The 17,928-nt window shown below is 38.5% G+C and overlaps 1 protein-coding gene across 1 annotated transcript; it reads right to left on the reverse strand.

The window, feature by feature from the left end:
- Positions 1 to 437: 437 nt before the first annotated feature.
- On the reverse strand, positions 438 to 16,939 carry LOC139159367 (vomeronasal type-2 receptor 26-like). The gene is made up of 6 exons (XM_070736685.1): positions 16,782 to 16,939; positions 12,003 to 12,294; positions 10,415 to 11,227; positions 6,280 to 6,507; positions 3,016 to 3,142; positions 438 to 1,348 (listed from the first exon to the last, which is right to left on the reverse strand). The coding sequence occupies exons 1-6, from the start codon at positions 16,937 to 16,939 to the stop codon at positions 438 to 440; spliced, it is 2,529 nt and encodes an 842-aa protein (XP_070592786.1).
- Positions 16,940 to 17,928: the final 989 nt, after the last annotated feature.

The following is a 17,928-nucleotide window of genomic DNA, read 5'->3' on the forward strand; positions in this document are numbered from 1 at the left end:
ACTTCCCCATCCCCAAATCAATTATCAGATTGTCCCAATTGATTGGGGGGGGAATAAGTGGTGGCATAAAATAAATAATTACCCAGGCAGAGGAAGAAAACTTCAATCCATAACAATAGGACATGAAAAAAAAACCCTAAACTCATCACAACTTCATAAAGATTAGCAAACAATTGTCATATCTTCTAAACATCAAATGAAGCAAACGTGTTTCTATAATGCTTTCTAATATATTTAAATTTTGCTTTTAATAATTCAAAAGGAAATGACCTCTTATACATCTCTATTATATCTTATTATATTAGTCATAATTGAGACTTCATGTGAGAGAAAAAGGTTTTAGAATATATAAAACAAAGAAATCTATAACAAAGCTTTTACTTCCAACTATCCTATTTTATCTTAAAAATAATTTGGGCAACAAATAACTTTGAAAATCAAGATCCCTCGTTGTTTTTCGTTATTAGATGGCCCTTAGTGTTTATATCAGGTCTCAGAATAATGATGTAACATTTGGGGAGAAAAATACACCCCAGTAAACCAATGCTGGAGGCCAGGATGGAAAAGATCTGCACAGCCACCATGTATTTCCCTTTGGTGCTCAAGTAGGTCGGGACAAAGGAGATCCAAACACTGCAGAAAACCAGCATGCTGAAAGTGATCCACTTGGCTTCATTGAAAGTCCCCGGAAGCTTGCGGGCCAGGAAAGCCACAAAGAAGCAGATGGCAGCCAAAAAACCCATGTAGCCAAGGGCAGTATAGAACATGATGACTGAACCTTCGTTACATTGCAGGAGGATCTCTCTTGGTTCAGAATGTAAGTCACAATGTGGAAATGGGGGAGAGATTCCCAACCATGTAAGGCAGATGCCCACCTGAACTCCAGAACAGGACAAGACAATGGAGTTGGCCAGACTTTTCCCCAACCATTTCCTCATCCTGCTGCCTGGTTTTGTGGCCAAAAATGCTACCACCACCATGATTGTCTTGGCCAGCAAGGAAGAGACAGCAACTGAGAAAACCACACTGAAGGTGATTTGTTGAAGAAGGCAAGTCACTTTATGGGGCTGACCAATGAATAGAAGGGAGGTCAAAAAGGAAAGCAGGAGAGAAACCAGGAGAATGTAGGTGAGATCCCTGTTGTTGGCTTTGACTATGGGGGTTTCTCGGTATTTAATGAAGATTCCCAGAACTAAGGCAGTGATTAGAGACAAAAATAAGGCTGTGATAGCCAGCATAAGACCTAACATTTCTTTGTAGGACAGAAAAGTTGTGACTTTGGGGACACACTGATCTCGCTTCTTGTTGGAATGTTGTTCATCTGGACACTTTTCACAATGTGCTGCATCTGTAAAACATGAATTGCCTTTTATCTACTGATTCAGTAACATTTTACACCTCATGACCAACTGACTAGGGGCAGGGTGTGGATACACTGTCTAGTGAAGCTGTTCTTTGCTCCTTCATTGCATTTTTTAAAAAACATAAAAATATATTTACCATTAGAATAATGAACTTTAGAGGGAAATGATTTATATGGATATTGACAATGAAATAGCACATAAAGATATAGTTATTAAGCATGAATAAAGTAGAAAATGATTATAGAAAAACATTGCCACCAACCCTTCTTCTTTATTTACCAAGTGAAAAACTATCTTTCCAGAAACCATCTTCTAACGTTCTAAATTCTCTGTGTCAAGTGTGGCATGGATGGCAGCCATTCTTGCTACTTCTGTCATATTTATTTTTAGATATTTTAAATTTTACCATTGTGGCAAATTCTCTAATTTCACCTTCCAATGTGGCAATCACTGACAAAATGTGTTGTTCCAATTCTGTATCAGATTTGTAGAATAATACCTCAAAAAATATTTGGTGTTTCAATTCTATTTTTGTTTATTTTTTTTCTGAAAATTATGATGCATTAAATTCTCTGAATTCTTATCATACAGTTGTTTATTTGTTCCATCTCCATGTCCTATTTCAAAAAATATTTATAGTTGACCTTGGATTTATATAAATGTTTCAAATTCTGTCATCTCTCTAGGTTTTCCCATCTTTTTCAATATTACTTTTTAATGTTTCACCATGGTAAATCCCTACTTTTTTTCTATATGTTTTATTTACAATTTTTCTTTAACAACCAACATTTTTGTTGACATTGTAATTATTGTGTTAACATATTTTTCACACAGTGCTCACAGAAATAATACAATTACATATACAGAATGTATCTCTTCCAATTCATAGCCTTAATGTGCTCATTATAATATATTATTTTGTGTATCAATAGATAATATAGTATCCAGTTTATCAGCCAGTGTTCCACAACATTTTTGGACATTTTATTTTGCTTTGACCCTTCTACCACTCCTTCTAATTTCTCAGCTGTCTTCCTGTATGTTATATTCATCTTTTCCCACCATTTGTTGAGAGCCTTCTACTTTCATATCTTTATTTTTAAATATTCCCATCAATGTCTTATAATTCTTTGTTGTTATTTCTAGATAGAAATAGAACTTCATAGAACTTTATTGTCTCCTGCTGGATCATTTTGTAACAAGTTAATATACGTCTAATGTCCCAATATCCCAATAACTAAAAACTCTGGAAAAGATCACTTTTTAATAAGATTTGGTCAATCCCAAAGCTATCCCTCCAAGTCCCCAAATTTTCTATTAATTCGTGCTTTTCCATTTTTATAATTTCCAATGTACACCTTTTTAACTGTCCACATTTTAAGGTCTTATTTATCTTTTCTTCTTCTGTCCTTCAAGTCTTACAAATCCTCTTTCAGTGTACATGTGTTCAATTTAATTTGCCTCCTGAATCTTCAAAAAACTCATTAAATATTTCCCAGCATCCACACCTACTAAGGTGTGTTACGATTGGGCACTTGTTTCCTGAGTATGGAGGCAGCATACTGGTATAGGATATTAAAACTTGGTTATTATATGTGTCTCTAGAATAAGAGGCTGGTGTACCTTTTTTAATTATCCTTGAGCCACCTACCTTCCTGCCTAGAGATTGTTCCTTCCATGCATGGAGAACAGTAATAGCAGCACACCGGTTCACCTTCTCTTGTGAGCTTGGTGTATCCTGGGAGACAACTTTTTGTACACCTGGAAAAAGGTGCCTTCTAAACAGAAAGTAATGTACGGTTTAGGGAATTCATTTTAAAAGTGGAAGTCAGTGCAAAGATAACTTCATGAGCTCAGAAGTTACTTTTAAGATCTTTTCTCAAACATAATGAAAATATTTCTGTTTGGGTGATTTCTGCAGCATATGAAAGACTACTGGCTCTCCTGTCCAAACATTTTTAGGCTTCTGTTTGTAGACCATGAAATGGTATGGATATAATATATTTAGATCTCAGAAAGATATTCAACAAAGTAGACCACAACCTACTTCTTGTGAGCTTAAAAATGTGAAATAGACAGCATTATCACTAGATGGATTTTTAACTGTCTGATCAACCATACTCAACAAGTAGTACAAGTAATAGTGCTACATCTATTTGGAAGAAAGTAAGCAGTGGGGTAGGCCCTGTACTCTTCAATACCTTTATAAATGACTTAGATCAAGGAATAGAAGGGAAATTCATCAAATTTGCAGATGACACTAAACTGCCAGTAATAGCCAACACCCCAGAAGACAAGCTCAGCATCCAAAAGGATCTTGGCAGACTTGAACAATGAGCCCTATCCAACAAAATAAAATTTAATGTGAAGGTAAGCAAGGTTTTGCACCTGGGCAGGAACAACCAAAGGTACAAGTAAAGATTAGGTTTTGGTCACCAAAATACAAAAAAAAAGGTTGCGATTTTGGAAAAAGTGCAGAGAACAGCAATTCAGATTAAAGACCTGGAGACTAAAACATATGAAGAACAGTTTGCAGGATTTGGTTTTGGCTATTCTAGAGAAAGGAAAGATCAGGGGGGAAATGATAACAGTATTCCAGTATTTGAGGGGCTGCCAGATAGAAGAGGTGGTAAACTTGTAATATGGTAAATGATTTAGCTTTACTAGATAAATGGTCAAAGCAATGGAAACTGCAGTTTAATGTTTCCAAATGTAAAATAATGCACTTGGGGAAAAGGAATCCTTAATCTGAGGATTGCATTGGCAGTTCTGTGTTAGCAAAAACTTCAGAAGAGAAGGATTTAGGGGTAGTGATTTCTGACAGTCTCAAAATGGGTGAGCAGTGTGGTCGGGCAGTAGGAAAAGCAAGTAGGATGCTTGGCTGCATAGCTAGAGGTATAACAAGCAGGAAGAGGGAGATTGTGATCCCCTTATATAGAGCGCTGGTGAGACCACATTTGGAATACAGTACTGTGTTCAGTTCTGGAGACCTCACCTACAAAAAGATATTGACAAAATTGAACGGGTTCAAAGACGGGCTACAAGAATGGTGGAAGGTCGTAAGTATAAAACGTATCAGGAAAGACTTAATGAACTCAATCTGTATAGTCTGGAGGACAGAAGGAAAAGGGGAGACATGATCGAAACATTTAAATATGTTAAAGGGTTAAATAAGGTTCAGGAGGGAAGTGTTTTTAATAGGAAAGTGAACACAAGAACAAGGGGACACAATCTGAAGTTAGTTGGGGGAAAGATCAAAGGCAACATGAGAAAATATTATTTTACTGAAAGAGTAGTAGATCCTTGGAACAAACTTCCAGCAGACGTAGTTGTTAAATCCACAGTAACTGAATTTAAACATGCCTGGGATAAACATATATCCATTGTAAGATAAAATACAGGAAATAGTATAAGGGCAGACTAGATGGACCATGAGGTCTTTTTCTGCCGTCAGTCTTCTATGTTTCTATGTTTCTAACTTATTTTCTAAAGCACCAGAGGGCAGGACAAGAAACAATGGATGGAAACTAATCAAGGAGAGAAGTAACCTAGAATTAAGAAGAAACTTCCTAACAGAGAGAACAATTAATGGAAGAGCCTGTCTTCAAAAATGAGTGCTTCATCAATAAAAAATATTAAAGAAGAGACTGACAGCCACATTTTTGAATGGTATAAGGCTGTGGTGGCAAACCTATGGCATGCATACCAGAGATAGCATGCACAACCCTGTTTGTGGGCACATGTGCCATTGCCAGCTGGTCTTTTGGTTTCTGACACAAGCATTCATGCTGGCCAACTGGTCTTCACATGTGCCAGAGTGCCAGAAACCCAAAGACCAGCTGGCTAGTGCATGCTTGCCTGGTCTTTCAGTTTCTGGCCTTTGGGTTTCCGGCATTCCAGAATGCATGCACGCATGCATGCAAATTCTGGTTTGAGCAGTCATTGTCAAAAAGGGTCACCATCACTAGTATAGGGTCTCTCGCCTGAGCAGGGAATTGGACTGGGAGATCTACAAGGTCCCTTCCAGCTCTATTCTGAATTTGCAATTTGAACAAGCATGGAGTCTGCGGAGAGGGGCAGCATACAAATCCAATAAATAAATAAATAAATAAATGAATGAATGAATGAATGAATGAATGAACGAACAAATAAATAAACAAATAAATAAACAAATAAATGAATAAACAAATAAACAAACAAACAAACAAACAAACAAATAAATAAATAAATAAATAAATCCAGTAGAATAAATATGTGTAGTTCAAGGTTGGAATGTTGGGTCCTTGGTGTCCTCTGATATGGTTGTTTCCTTGTAGACATTTCACTACCGGATTAGATAACATCATCTATGCTATTATCATTGCACCGAGAATGCTATAAAGCTGGGTAGTAAAATATCTGTAAACAACCATGCTGATAGAGCACTAAGGACTGTACTGAGTTACCTGACCTGAGGGAAGGGTTTTGTATAGTTCCTTAGCTTCCTTACAAGGAACAAGCATCATTGAACTAGCCAAAATGCTAACCTAGAACAATGCTAGCATTTCCACAGTTAGCAATCCAGGAGACATCTAGGAGAAATAATAGCAGTGGTGAAATCCATTTTTTTACTACTGCTTCTGGCTTGGTGGGTATGGCAGAGGTAGGATACTGCAAAATCCCCATTCCCTCCCCACTTTGCGGCCAGCCAGAGGTGGTATTTGCCAGTTCTTCGAACTACTCAAAATTTTCGCTACTGGCTCTCCAGAACCTGTCAGAATCTGCTGGATTTCATCCCTGAACAATAGCGTCTCCTTCCACCAGTTTTTTTTCATTAGCATAGAGACTGCATCAAAGTGAAAAGACTGATACAAAAGCAGATGGATAGATAAGAATGGACACATAATAATATCCACAAACAGGCAGAACTGTTTACCTGGTTAAAGGAAGTTGGCCATATGATGACACTCTCATCGATAGAGAACTTGATCTCTGAAGACACTTCTTTTTCAATAGTCCCTATTTTCACCCCAGCCGAAGACTTGTTAGGAAACACTGCCCAGTCCATGATATCAAAGTCAGCGACAGGAATTCCAGCCTCATCCAAATAAACATCATCCACAGAAAGATTGTAAACCTGGAAGTTTCTAAGAAAAGGATGGAGCTGAAAAGACATGGAGAATCACACTTGCCATGTATACATTCTCTTTTGAGCCCCATCAGAAGTGGATATTCAGATCAGTGCCTTTTTGTGACAGAAAGAACATTCTCTTTCTCACTCTTTTCTTCCCTCCTCTAAATCTCCCTTCCCCTCACCCACTCTCTCTCCCATTCTTTCTGTCTCTTTCCCTCTCATACATAAACACATATACTGCTCACGGTCACTCATGCCCTCATCACCTTGAGGCTCGACTACTGTAACGCTCACTACATGAGGCTACCTTTGAAAAATGTTCGGAAACTTCAGATCGTGCAGAATGCAGTTGCTTTCCCAAATATGCCCACGTTACACCAAAACTCCGCAGTCTGCATTGGTTGCCGATCAGTTTCCGGTCACAATTCAAAGTGTTGGTTATGACCTATAAAGCCCTTCATGGCATCGGACCAGATTACCTCAGGGACCGCCTTCTGCTGCACGAATCCCAGTGACCACTTAGGTCCCACAGAGTGGATCTTCTCTGGGTCCTGTCAACTAAGCAATGTCGCCTGGCAGGACCCAGGGAAAGAGTCTTCTCTGTGGTGGCCCCGGCCCTCTGGAACCAACTCCCCCAAGAGATTAGAACTGCCCCCACCCTCCTTGCCTTTTGTAAAAAAACTTAAAACCCACCTCTGTCACCAGGCATGGGGGAATTGAGATCCTCTTTCCCCCTAGGCCTTTACAATTCTATGCATGGTATGTATATATGTATGTTTGGTTTTTATATTAATGGATTTTTAATCATTTCTAATACCAAATTACTATTGTATACTGTTTTATTGTCACTGTTAGCCGCCCCGAGTCTCCGGAGAGGGGGGCATACAAATCCAATAAATAAATAAATATACATATATATTCTGTTCATTATTTTTGCCTGTTCTGTTTTATGAAATTTTTAATTGACTCCTTTTAGTGAACCTATAATCCCTTAAAGTGTGGATAGGGGCAGACTGCCCCTGCTTTGCCTGGGATCGCTGTTCCAGAAGCATGTGCATGCGGGAAAGCAAAAAAACTCACCAAAATGCACCCACATGGGCATCCCTGTGTGCGATTTTGCTACCTGCACAGGTGCAGGAAGCATAATTGCGCTAGATTCCACACTCATGTTACAGAGCTTTGGAGCTGTTCCCAAATAGGCATTCTGGCAGCAGCCCACCTCTGAATCAGAATCAGGATTGAGTCTATCGATCATTTGTGAAGCTCCATCTGCCATCTTGGCCCCAGTTCAGACTCAGTCCTCGAAGAGAATAGACATGAGTTTTTGCTTTCTCTCATCTGAATTTTTAGCTCTAGCTCTCTTAGACTTGAACATCAGACCAATATTGGAATTTAAGACAGAATACAATGGTTACTGTAGCATCTGATACATTTATTTCACAAATACAGGTAATTCTGGACTTATGATCACAATTGTGCCCAAAATATATGTTAAGTGAATGTTACTCCATTTTTATCACATTTCTTGCCATAGTTGTTAAGTGAATCACTGCAGGTGATAAGTTAGTAAGCCAGTTATTAAGTGAATCTGGCTTCTCCAATGACTTTGCTTTTCAGGAGGTTGCAAAAAATGATCACATGACCCTGGGATGCTGCAACAGTCATATGTATGAACCAGTTGCCAAGGACCTGAAGTTTGATCACATGATCATGGGGCTATTGCAATGGTCATAACTGTGAAAATTGGTCATAAGTCACTTTTTTTCAGTGCCATTACTATATAAGACCAATATTGGAGTTTAAGACAGAATACAATGGTTACTGAGGCATCTGGCACTTCTTTATTTCACAAAAATATGAAAACTTTATATCTCTTGAGACAAGGTCTCTTCTTAAAAGCATCCTTCATGGCATCAGACCAGAATAACTTTGGGACCGCCTTCTGCTGCACAAATCCCACCGACCGGTTAGGTCCCACAGAGTTGGCCTTCTCCGGGTCCCATTGACAAAACAATGTCATCTGGCAGGACCCAGGGGAAGAGTCTTCTCTGTGATGGCCCCGACCCTCTGGAATCAATTCCCCCCAGAGATTAGGACTGCCCCCACCCTCCTTGCCTTTCGCAAACTTCTCAAAACCCAGCTTTGCCGCCAGGCATTGGGAAATTGATTCCCCTGGCCACCCCATTTTATGTATGGTCTGTTTGGGTTGCATGATTGTTTTTTTAATGAAGGGTTTTTAACTTTTCTTTTTCAATCATTGGATTTGTATTCCGTAGTGTTGTTGTGAGCCGCTCCCAGTTTTCGGAGAGGAGGGGCATACAAATCTAATAAATTATTATTAAATTATTATTATTATCCTGAACCAACTTACCCAGTTTGGTCTAGAACCCTGGTTCCCAACGTGGAGCCCACGACCCACATGGGGGCAATTGGAACCTTGTTTAAACCTAGTTAACGATCCCTTAAGCTTCCTCCGTGTGAGTAGTTCACTTTTTGAATAATAAGAATTATATGTCATTGAGGGGAGGAGGCCTCAGGATTTTAGAGATGCTTAGGTGGGGCATGGCCAAAAAAAGGTTGGGAACCACTGGTCTACAACAATGGTTCCCAACATGGGGCCCATGCCCCATAGTGAGGCAATTTAATTTTCGATGGGGACAATTGGAACTTTGTTCAAACTAAGTTAATGGCCTTTTAGGCTTCCTCTTTGTGAGTAGTTCACGTTGGGAATAGTAAGAATTATATGTCACTGGAGGGGGGGGAATCAGGATTTTAGAGATGTTTAGGTGGGGCATGGCTAAAAGAAGGTTGGGAACCACTGGTCTAGAACAATGCTTCCCAACATGGGGCCCATGCCCCATAGTGGGGCAATTTAATTTTTGATGGGGACAATTGGAACTTTGTTCAAACTAAGTTAATGGCCCTTTAGGCTTCCTCTGTGTGAGTAGTTCACGTTTGGAAGAGTAAGAATTATATGTCACGGGGGGGGGGATCAGGATTTTACAGATGCTTAGATGGGAGATGGCCAAAAAAAGGTTGGGAATCACTGATTCTAGAAGATTCAATAACAAAATCTGTCTCTTTCTCTCTAAGCCTCTGCGCCTGGTCTGAAAAAGTATTAGAAACTGATAGCGGTTATTGGAATTCCCCTTCATCCCCATCTATGCCTGCTTATATCTGTTCTGTCCGGCTCTCTAGTACACTCCTCCCAAAAATTCACAGGTACAAATTTCAGACACACACACATTTGAAAATTCCAAAACAATGTTCTTTATAATGAAAATTCACTTAAACTAAGCCCTCTTTTGGTACAGCACAGAGCACTGGTCTCCAAACAAACTGGTAATTTGTACAAGTCCATTATCAGTTCTGTGATACTTAGCTTGCAGCTGTGAGGCAATTCACAGTCCTTTTTCTTTCACAAAGTGAAACACACTTTGCTCTGGTTTAGTTTCAAAGTGGGGGAAAATCAGCACACAAAAGGTCAAAGTCAGTAAAGCAGTCATGAAACACAACAATCAGATAATCCTCCACAATGGCCAAACCCACAGGCTGCTATTTATAGCAGCCTCACTAATTACCACAGCCCCACCCAACCACAGGTGGCCTCATTTTCTTTGATAATAATCTCTCAGTTGTAGTTGCCTATGCATTGCTCTCCGCATGCGTGGCTGTATCATTAACTCTTGTTATGAATCCAAGGAGGAGCTAGATAATTGATCTCCTTCTGAGCTGTCTGCCACACTCTCCTCCTCCCTGTCACTCATGTCTTCTTGGTCAAAGGAGCCTTCATCAGCAGATTCCACCGGGGGCAAAACAGGCCTGCAGCATGTGGATGTCTCCCTCACATCCACAGTCCTTGGGGCAGGAGCTGGGCCAGAGCTAACCACAACAATATCTAACATAACATTTAAGAATTTTGTAATAGAAATCTTACCTGCCATGGCTGCATTATCTGGGGTGTCGGATGGTCTCCAACATGCATCCTCTCCTTACTCATTCGGGAGGAAAGGGCAGCACTGAGGACCGAGGCCAGAACCTGGATTGTTGTGGAAATACCGGAGCCATCTTCAGACAGGATTTTTTCAACCAGATCCTGGGATGGGATTTCCCAGCTCTCTTTTTCCAGGCATGTATTCCAAACTTTCTTCGAAAACAAAGGGCTTGAATAAGAACACTGAAATGCTGCCTCCCCAAAATTCATTGTAGCAAAGTAATGTGAATCAAAATCATAATATTGTGTCTTTTTCTTTGTCTGAGTTGTGAAGGATAATAAAAGATATTTATGCTGGAGATTAAGTAATCGGTAAAAAAATCTCACACTTATATCAGACAAAGCTGTGGCAATCCATACTTTTTCCCCAAACAGGATTTCACTTTTCTCAATATCTCGTATTATTACTCCTAGTACTAATGTGGCCTGAAAGTTTAATTGACAAACAATAGTTTTTACTTTAGTGTCACTAAAATATTGTTGGACTTTCTTGTTATTTCCCTCTTTAATAATCATGGGTAAACTTTCTGAGAAGGCAACACAGACCCCTTTTGTTATGGCTGCTGGGATAAAAGTTCTTCTGAACTTTTCACCACTTTCATTGTCCAGAGCAGTGAGGCCGATCCACGTCCATCGGAAATGCAGGAGCAGTTTGATAATTGCCAAGTGAGAAGCTTCTTGTTTTGGAGTCACTCGGTAGAAAAAAGGGAAATTATGTTTCTGCTGTGGAATGTGGCTGATAACCCCATAATTGATCTATTTAAGAAAAGAGGGTTGATTGCTTTGTTTTTAAGGACAAAATTAAGTGCTTAAATATAAATAAAAAAAACGGTATAGATGGGGAAGAAATTAAGAAAAATTTAAGAGCAAAACCAATGAATCTAATTACTGAAGAAGGAAGTGAAAGTTAAATAAACCCTTTACTATGACAGAATTAGAAATTATATTGAAAAAGCAAAAAAATAATGAAGACTTCAGCAAAGCCTTTGCTACCATTCCACATAAAGAGCTGATAGATAAGTTAGTGAAGATTGGACTTAATCCCTGGAGCTGAGTGGATTTCCAGTTGGCTGAAGTGTAGATAACAGAGGGTTGATGTTAATGGTGAGTATTCTGAGCAGAGCCTGGTTACAAGTGGTGTGCTACAAGGGTCTGTTCTGGGTCCCATTCTTTTTAATATCTTTGTGAGTGACATAGGGGAAGGTTTGGTAGGGAAGGTTTGCCTATTTGCTGATGACCTTTTGAGCCGCAGTGGTGTAGTGGTTAGAATGCAGTACTGCAGACCATTTCTGCTGGCTGCTGGGTGCCTGCAGTTTGGCAGTTCAAATCTCACCAGGCTCAAGTTTTATTCATCCTTCCATTCTTGCTAGGTGTGTAAAATGAAGACCCAGATTGTTGGGGGCAACAGGCTGACACTGTAAACTGCTTAGAGATGGCTGTAAAACACTGTGAAGCAGTATATAAGTCAAAGTGCTATTGCTGTTTCTTTTGGGGGCTATTTGCAGAGTGGGTATTCAGTATTCATTCATACCTGTGGGATTTTGTAGATGCTCAGCATGGTAGAAATTTGACTAAAGAGATCAGAATCAGTCCCTTCAAGCAGAGGCAACAGATTATTTTGCTTCCCACAACTATAGTTTGGGACATTCTCCTGCCCCGTGGAAAGCAAATCTATCATGACCTCGTATGTTATCCTTGCATTGAAAAAGTTCTCATAGATGCTGTAGCCCAGGGTGATGTTTGGTAAGAGGTTTGGGTTCTGGTTGATCTCATGAATGGCAAAGAAGAAGGGCAGGACGTGCCAGAAGCTCATACTCTGTATACTGCAAGATAAGAGACTTTAGTTGGTTTTCATCTCAATGTGGAGCTTTCATTTTCAATTAATAAAATCACATCATATTTCCTGAAGTTATTTCTTTATGATATTTATAACTGATCAATTGAATTGCTGTCTTGTGATTCCAGTCTGAAAACTGGGCAATCCAAAAATCTGAAATTAGTAATGAAATGTATCACCCTCTTATGTATCTCTAATGCAGTAGCCCATGCTCTGGAGCTGGGTGATCTCATGAAGAAGGGCAGGGCATGCCAGAAGCTCATACTAGGTATACTGCAGATGAAGATTTTTCATTTTGGTTTTCAATTTTCATATTGAATTCATTGATGTGATGATGGAATTCATTGAATTCTATCATCACATCAAGAAACTATTTTGTCTGAATTCATTAAAAAACAAAAACAAATCATATTTCTGAAGCTGTTCCTTAAAAAACATTTATAAGAGATCATTTGTATTGATCTCTTGTGAATCTATTGTGGAAAGATCAGAAATCTACAATCTGAAATCAATGTTGGAATGGTTTGGTTTTGCAACCCAACAAAACAGACACAGTCTTCAGCAGATAATTAGAACTGCAGAAAAAACAATTGCTGGCAGGCTGCCTTCCACTGAGGACCTGTATATTGCATTAGTCAAAAAGAGGGCGGTGAAAATATTTACTGACCCATCATATCCTGGACATAAATTGTTTCAATTCCTACCCTCAATAATTCCCTCAGCACTGTCAAACTAGTCAGTAAGGTTGAATTCAGGGATGGTCTGCTGCCCGGATGGGGGGAATGTAGTGGAGTAGCAGCAAAAATGGAGCTCCACCACAGAGCACTAATTTGCACGAACTATGTTGAAAGAAAATGCAGGGCGTCCTGCATAAGCCATGCCCACAGTGTGGTAGTAAAAGTTTTGGTAGCCCTTCACTGGTTGCATTACTATTACAACAATATAGCCAAGAAGGTTTCAAGAGTTGTAAACCTAATCCTACGTAGCTTCTGCTCTAGCAATCTCACACTACTTACCAGAGCTTACAAAACTTTTGCCAGACCCATCCTCGAATACAGCTCTTCTGTTTGGAACCCATATCGCATCTCAGACATTAACACCCTTGAAAATGTCCAAAGATACTTCACCAGAAGAGCTCTTCACTCCTCCACTCAAAATAGAATACCCTATGAGACTAGACTTTCAATCCTGGGTCTAGAAAGTTTAGAACTAAGACGCCTTAAACAAGATCTAAGTATTGCCCACAACATCATATGCTGCAATGTCCTGCCTGTCGGCGACTACTTCAGCTTCAACCACAACAACACAAGAGCACACAACAGATTTAAACTTAATATTAACCGCTCCAAACTTGACTGTAAAAAATATGACTTCAGTAACTGAGTTGTCGAAGCGTGGAACTCATTACCGGACTCCATAGTGTCATCCCCAAACTCCCAACACTTTACCCTTAGATTATCTACAGTTGACCTATCCAGATTCCTAAGAGGTCAGTAAGGGGCGAGTACAAGTGCACTAGAGTGCCTTCCGTCCCCTGTCCTATTGCTCTCCTATATCTCCTATACCTTTCTTCTATTCCTATATCTCTTCTTCTATTCTTTCATTGATATGTTTTATTACTATACCTTCTTTTCTATTATTTCTTAGATATATTTTACTATGAGTATCTCCTCTATAACCTTCATCATGTATTTTACTATGTGTATATTGATATATACCCACTAAAACCCTCATTGTGTATTGGACAAAATAAATAAATAAATAAAATAAATAAAAATAAATTAGTCTTCTCATCATTCCTATCACCTTTGTCCTCCCAGGTATGACTGTAACTTTGTTGCTGTAATCCTCATAATTTATATTGATATTGTTTCTTAGTACTGTATGGTTTGATTATTTATTTGTACCCTATGATAATTATTAAGTGTTGTACCTTGCGATTCTTGATGAATGTATCTGGTCTTTTTATGTACACTGAGAGCCTATGCACCAAAGGCAAATTCCTTGTGTGTTCAATCACACTTGGTCAATAAAAAATTCTATTCTATTCTATTCTATTCTATTCTGTTCTGTTCCCACTTTATGTATAAAATAATCTGGTTTGTCTTTTGAAGGGGAAAGTAGGACAATATCATATGAAAAGGTCACTACCATAGCTAATGCGGCAAATATTTTCAGAAATGTATTGTTCAATGAAAAAAAGTGTCAGATCCCTGCATCATTCATTTACCATGATGGCCTTTTCTTTGGTTTTAATATTAGAAGATCAGCCCCATTGACACCCGATTGACACAAGCAGGATCTTCTTCCCCATGTTTTTCTTCAGAGTCAAAGTGACTCCAATTAGAAGTTCTAGACCTGATCCCAACTTTTATTTTCTCTAAATGACTCAGAGGGGCATTCTGACAGCAATACATATTATTCTAATAATTGATAAAATGTCTGAGCAACTGCATGGTTTTATTTAAAATCCACATTAGAAAATCATATTCATATGGAAAAACAGTCTTTTCTCTTTTTCTTGAGATTTTCTTCTATGGTTTTTTTGAGTTCTAATGGTTAGAAATATCATTTATGGGGGGTTTTTCTGCTAAGTACAAGCCTGTTCTGATGACTTTTACATCTTTTAATTTAATTTTTAGTTCTTTCATATAATTCTTCCACAGTAGCCTATAGTGTTTGTAAATTTTGCCTCTCAGCATGCAAAACTCAGAAGAAAACAAGAATGTGCTAGCCATGACAAAGCTTTCCCTTGCCCCATTCCATTGTTAGCCATTAAATCCTTAATGTTAAACTTAATGTTCCTTTGCCATAAAATGATTTACTTTTACTGTTATTATCTTTTCAAACAATATTCTGCATAGAATAATTTATTTCCATAGTTTTCAAAAATGGATGGCTAATGACATTTAGGTATGCCGATATTAAAAATTATAGCATATGAAGGTTCTGTTATATATTAGCCATATCAGATATTAACCATTATACCTTGCAATGATCCTATACTTACATCCTATAGTTCTATGTCAAGACATACATTAATACAGTACAACCACTTACCAGTAATTGATTTTATTTTATTTTTTTTATTTTTTGGGAAACAGCAGAAATGGTCTCTATCACATTTCTTTCCTTTTTAAATCACATAGATGAAGGGAGGGGCTGCTGCCTGGATGTGTGGGAACACAGTGGGGTAGCAAAAATGGAGCACCACCTCAGAGCACCCAATTTGCACTGAAAGATGAAAGAAAATGCAGGGCATCCTGCATAAGCCACACCCATGGTGTGGTAGTAAAAAATCTGGTAGCCCTTCACTGCATAGATGGTGTTTTCAGTGCTTTTAAGTAAAACACACCCAGGACTTTTTTTCCTACCATGGTCCTTGGCTTTTTATTTTTTTTTTATTTTTAAGAATTTCATTAGTTTAAACAAAAAATAAGCAGGAAGGTGGTGATGCTACCATACAAAGCCAAAAGCCAGCCTCCTTTTGAGAGACCAAATTCCCAACAAGCCAGCTTAAGAGAGAAAGCCAAAAGCCAACAATTCCCATCACCCATCTCCTCCCAATAATAGCTGAGACTGTAACTTTCTTATTGTATCCTCATGATTTATATTGTTTCAGAATATGATTTGATTGCTTATTTGTACCTAGACTATCATTAAGTGTTGTACCTTAGGATTGTTGATGAACTTATCTTTTCTTTTATGTACACTGAGAGTAGATCCACAAAGACAAATTCCTTGTGTGTCCAATCACACTTGCCAATAAAAAGAAATCTATTTTCTCTATTCTGTCCTGTGAAGACTTGCCCAGGAAGGAAAAAGATGAGAGAGGAAAGAGAGAGATAGTCGAATTGAGAGATAGAGATACAGTAGACAGAGGTAGAGATAGAAATGATAGAGACAGAGACAAAAAGAAAGAGATAAATAGATGATAGATAGTTGGATAGATAGATAATAGATAGATAGATAGATAGATAGATAGATAGATAGATAGATAGATAGATAGATAGATAGAGACAGACAGACAGACAGACAGACAGAGACAACAGATGATAGATATATGGATGGAGGGAGGGAGGGAGGGATGGATGGATGGATAGATAGATAGATAGATAGAGAAAGACAGACAGACAGACAGACAGACAGATAGAGACAGCACATGATAGGTATATGGATGGATGGATGGATGGATGGATGGATGGATGGATAGATAGATAGATAGATAGATAGATAGTGGACAGATGGACAAGAGAGATAGAAAGATAGGTGCATCATCAAGGAGAATATTGAAGAGAATGAGAAAATAAAATGGAATAGTCTGACTTTAGCTAAGAAGCAAGGCAATAAGTTTCCCTGGCATCATCACAGAGAGTTATTTTGCAAAGAGCCACCCCACCCCCAATATCAGTCTTTTCCTTAAAGGAAATGGAGACAAGAATGAGCCCTGGTACCATAGATATCAGAAATTACCTTTGAAATCTGTTGAATGGCGGTTTAAAGAAAATGTATGGTTCAAATATAGTGCTAGTTGTAGATACAATTGCGTCAATCAGGAAATCTCCTGGCTTGTAGTAATTGAATTGATGTCTTTCCTCTTTCTGCACATTCAATTGACATTTGACCACCATTGTGCCACAGGGAAAGAAGGATGCCAGGAAAAGCAGCATCAGCAGTATTTCAGATATCATGATGGAGATCTTCTGTAGTTCTCTGTGACAGGCACCACTGTCTTTGGCTCAGAGCTGCTTCAGGAAATGCTCTTGCCAAAGAGTTCAGACACACTGACTTCATTAATAAAGATAAAATGAAAATAAAATGAGTATGATTACATTCAAACTTGCAGTGTCCTGCCCAAAGGAGTCAGTCTAACATATGCTCAACATAGGTCCTTATGGACCACATTTTCAGATATTTTTATTAAGCGTTCATAAATATTTTTCAAATCTGTTGCAATGAGTGGTGTGTATGAGGGATTTACTACTGTGCACAAGGGGAAAAAACTTTGTATGACTCATGGGCATAGTTCTAATTTAAGACTTATCAAAACAGATAACTTTTTATTCCCTTCACTCAGGAGACTTATTCTTAGCAGAATAACAGAATCTGAGAGACATGTCTTTGAAAGAAATATGGAAATGAATTGAGTAAACTTTTGATGAGCCAAAAATTCTTTATGGATAGAAAAGAATATCAATTTCCTGCTGGAAATGAGTTAGTCCTTTTTCTTCTTTGCTTCAATGATCACTACTTATTAAAGTTTGTTGCAAAATCAAAACCAGAAACACACCCAGAGAGAGAGACAACTGATTCATCTGGATTCATAAGCTTCTTTATAAACATAATAATATACATATTTAGAATACCACAATTTGAATTCTTCAATAAGGTACAGACAGCAGAGTATAATTTCAGCAGAGTTCAGAATGGAGAGTGCAGACTAAACCACACCCAGCCTTAAGCTTAATTATTCATTTTTGATTCTCTGCACAGACTCAGAAGTAGTTAGCTCCTATTGGTTATTCTCCCGGCATGCCCCAACCGCCCGTAATTACAGGATACATAGTCCAAAAAGACACACACCACACGATAGAAAGAAAACCAAAAGTCTTTATCAACA

This window comes from Erythrolamprus reginae, chromosome 2 (genome assembly GCF_031021105.1).
Source record: "Erythrolamprus reginae isolate rEryReg1 chromosome 2, rEryReg1.hap1, whole genome shotgun sequence".
Lineage (NCBI taxonomy): Eukaryota > Metazoa > Chordata > Lepidosauria > Squamata > Dipsadidae > Erythrolamprus > Erythrolamprus reginae.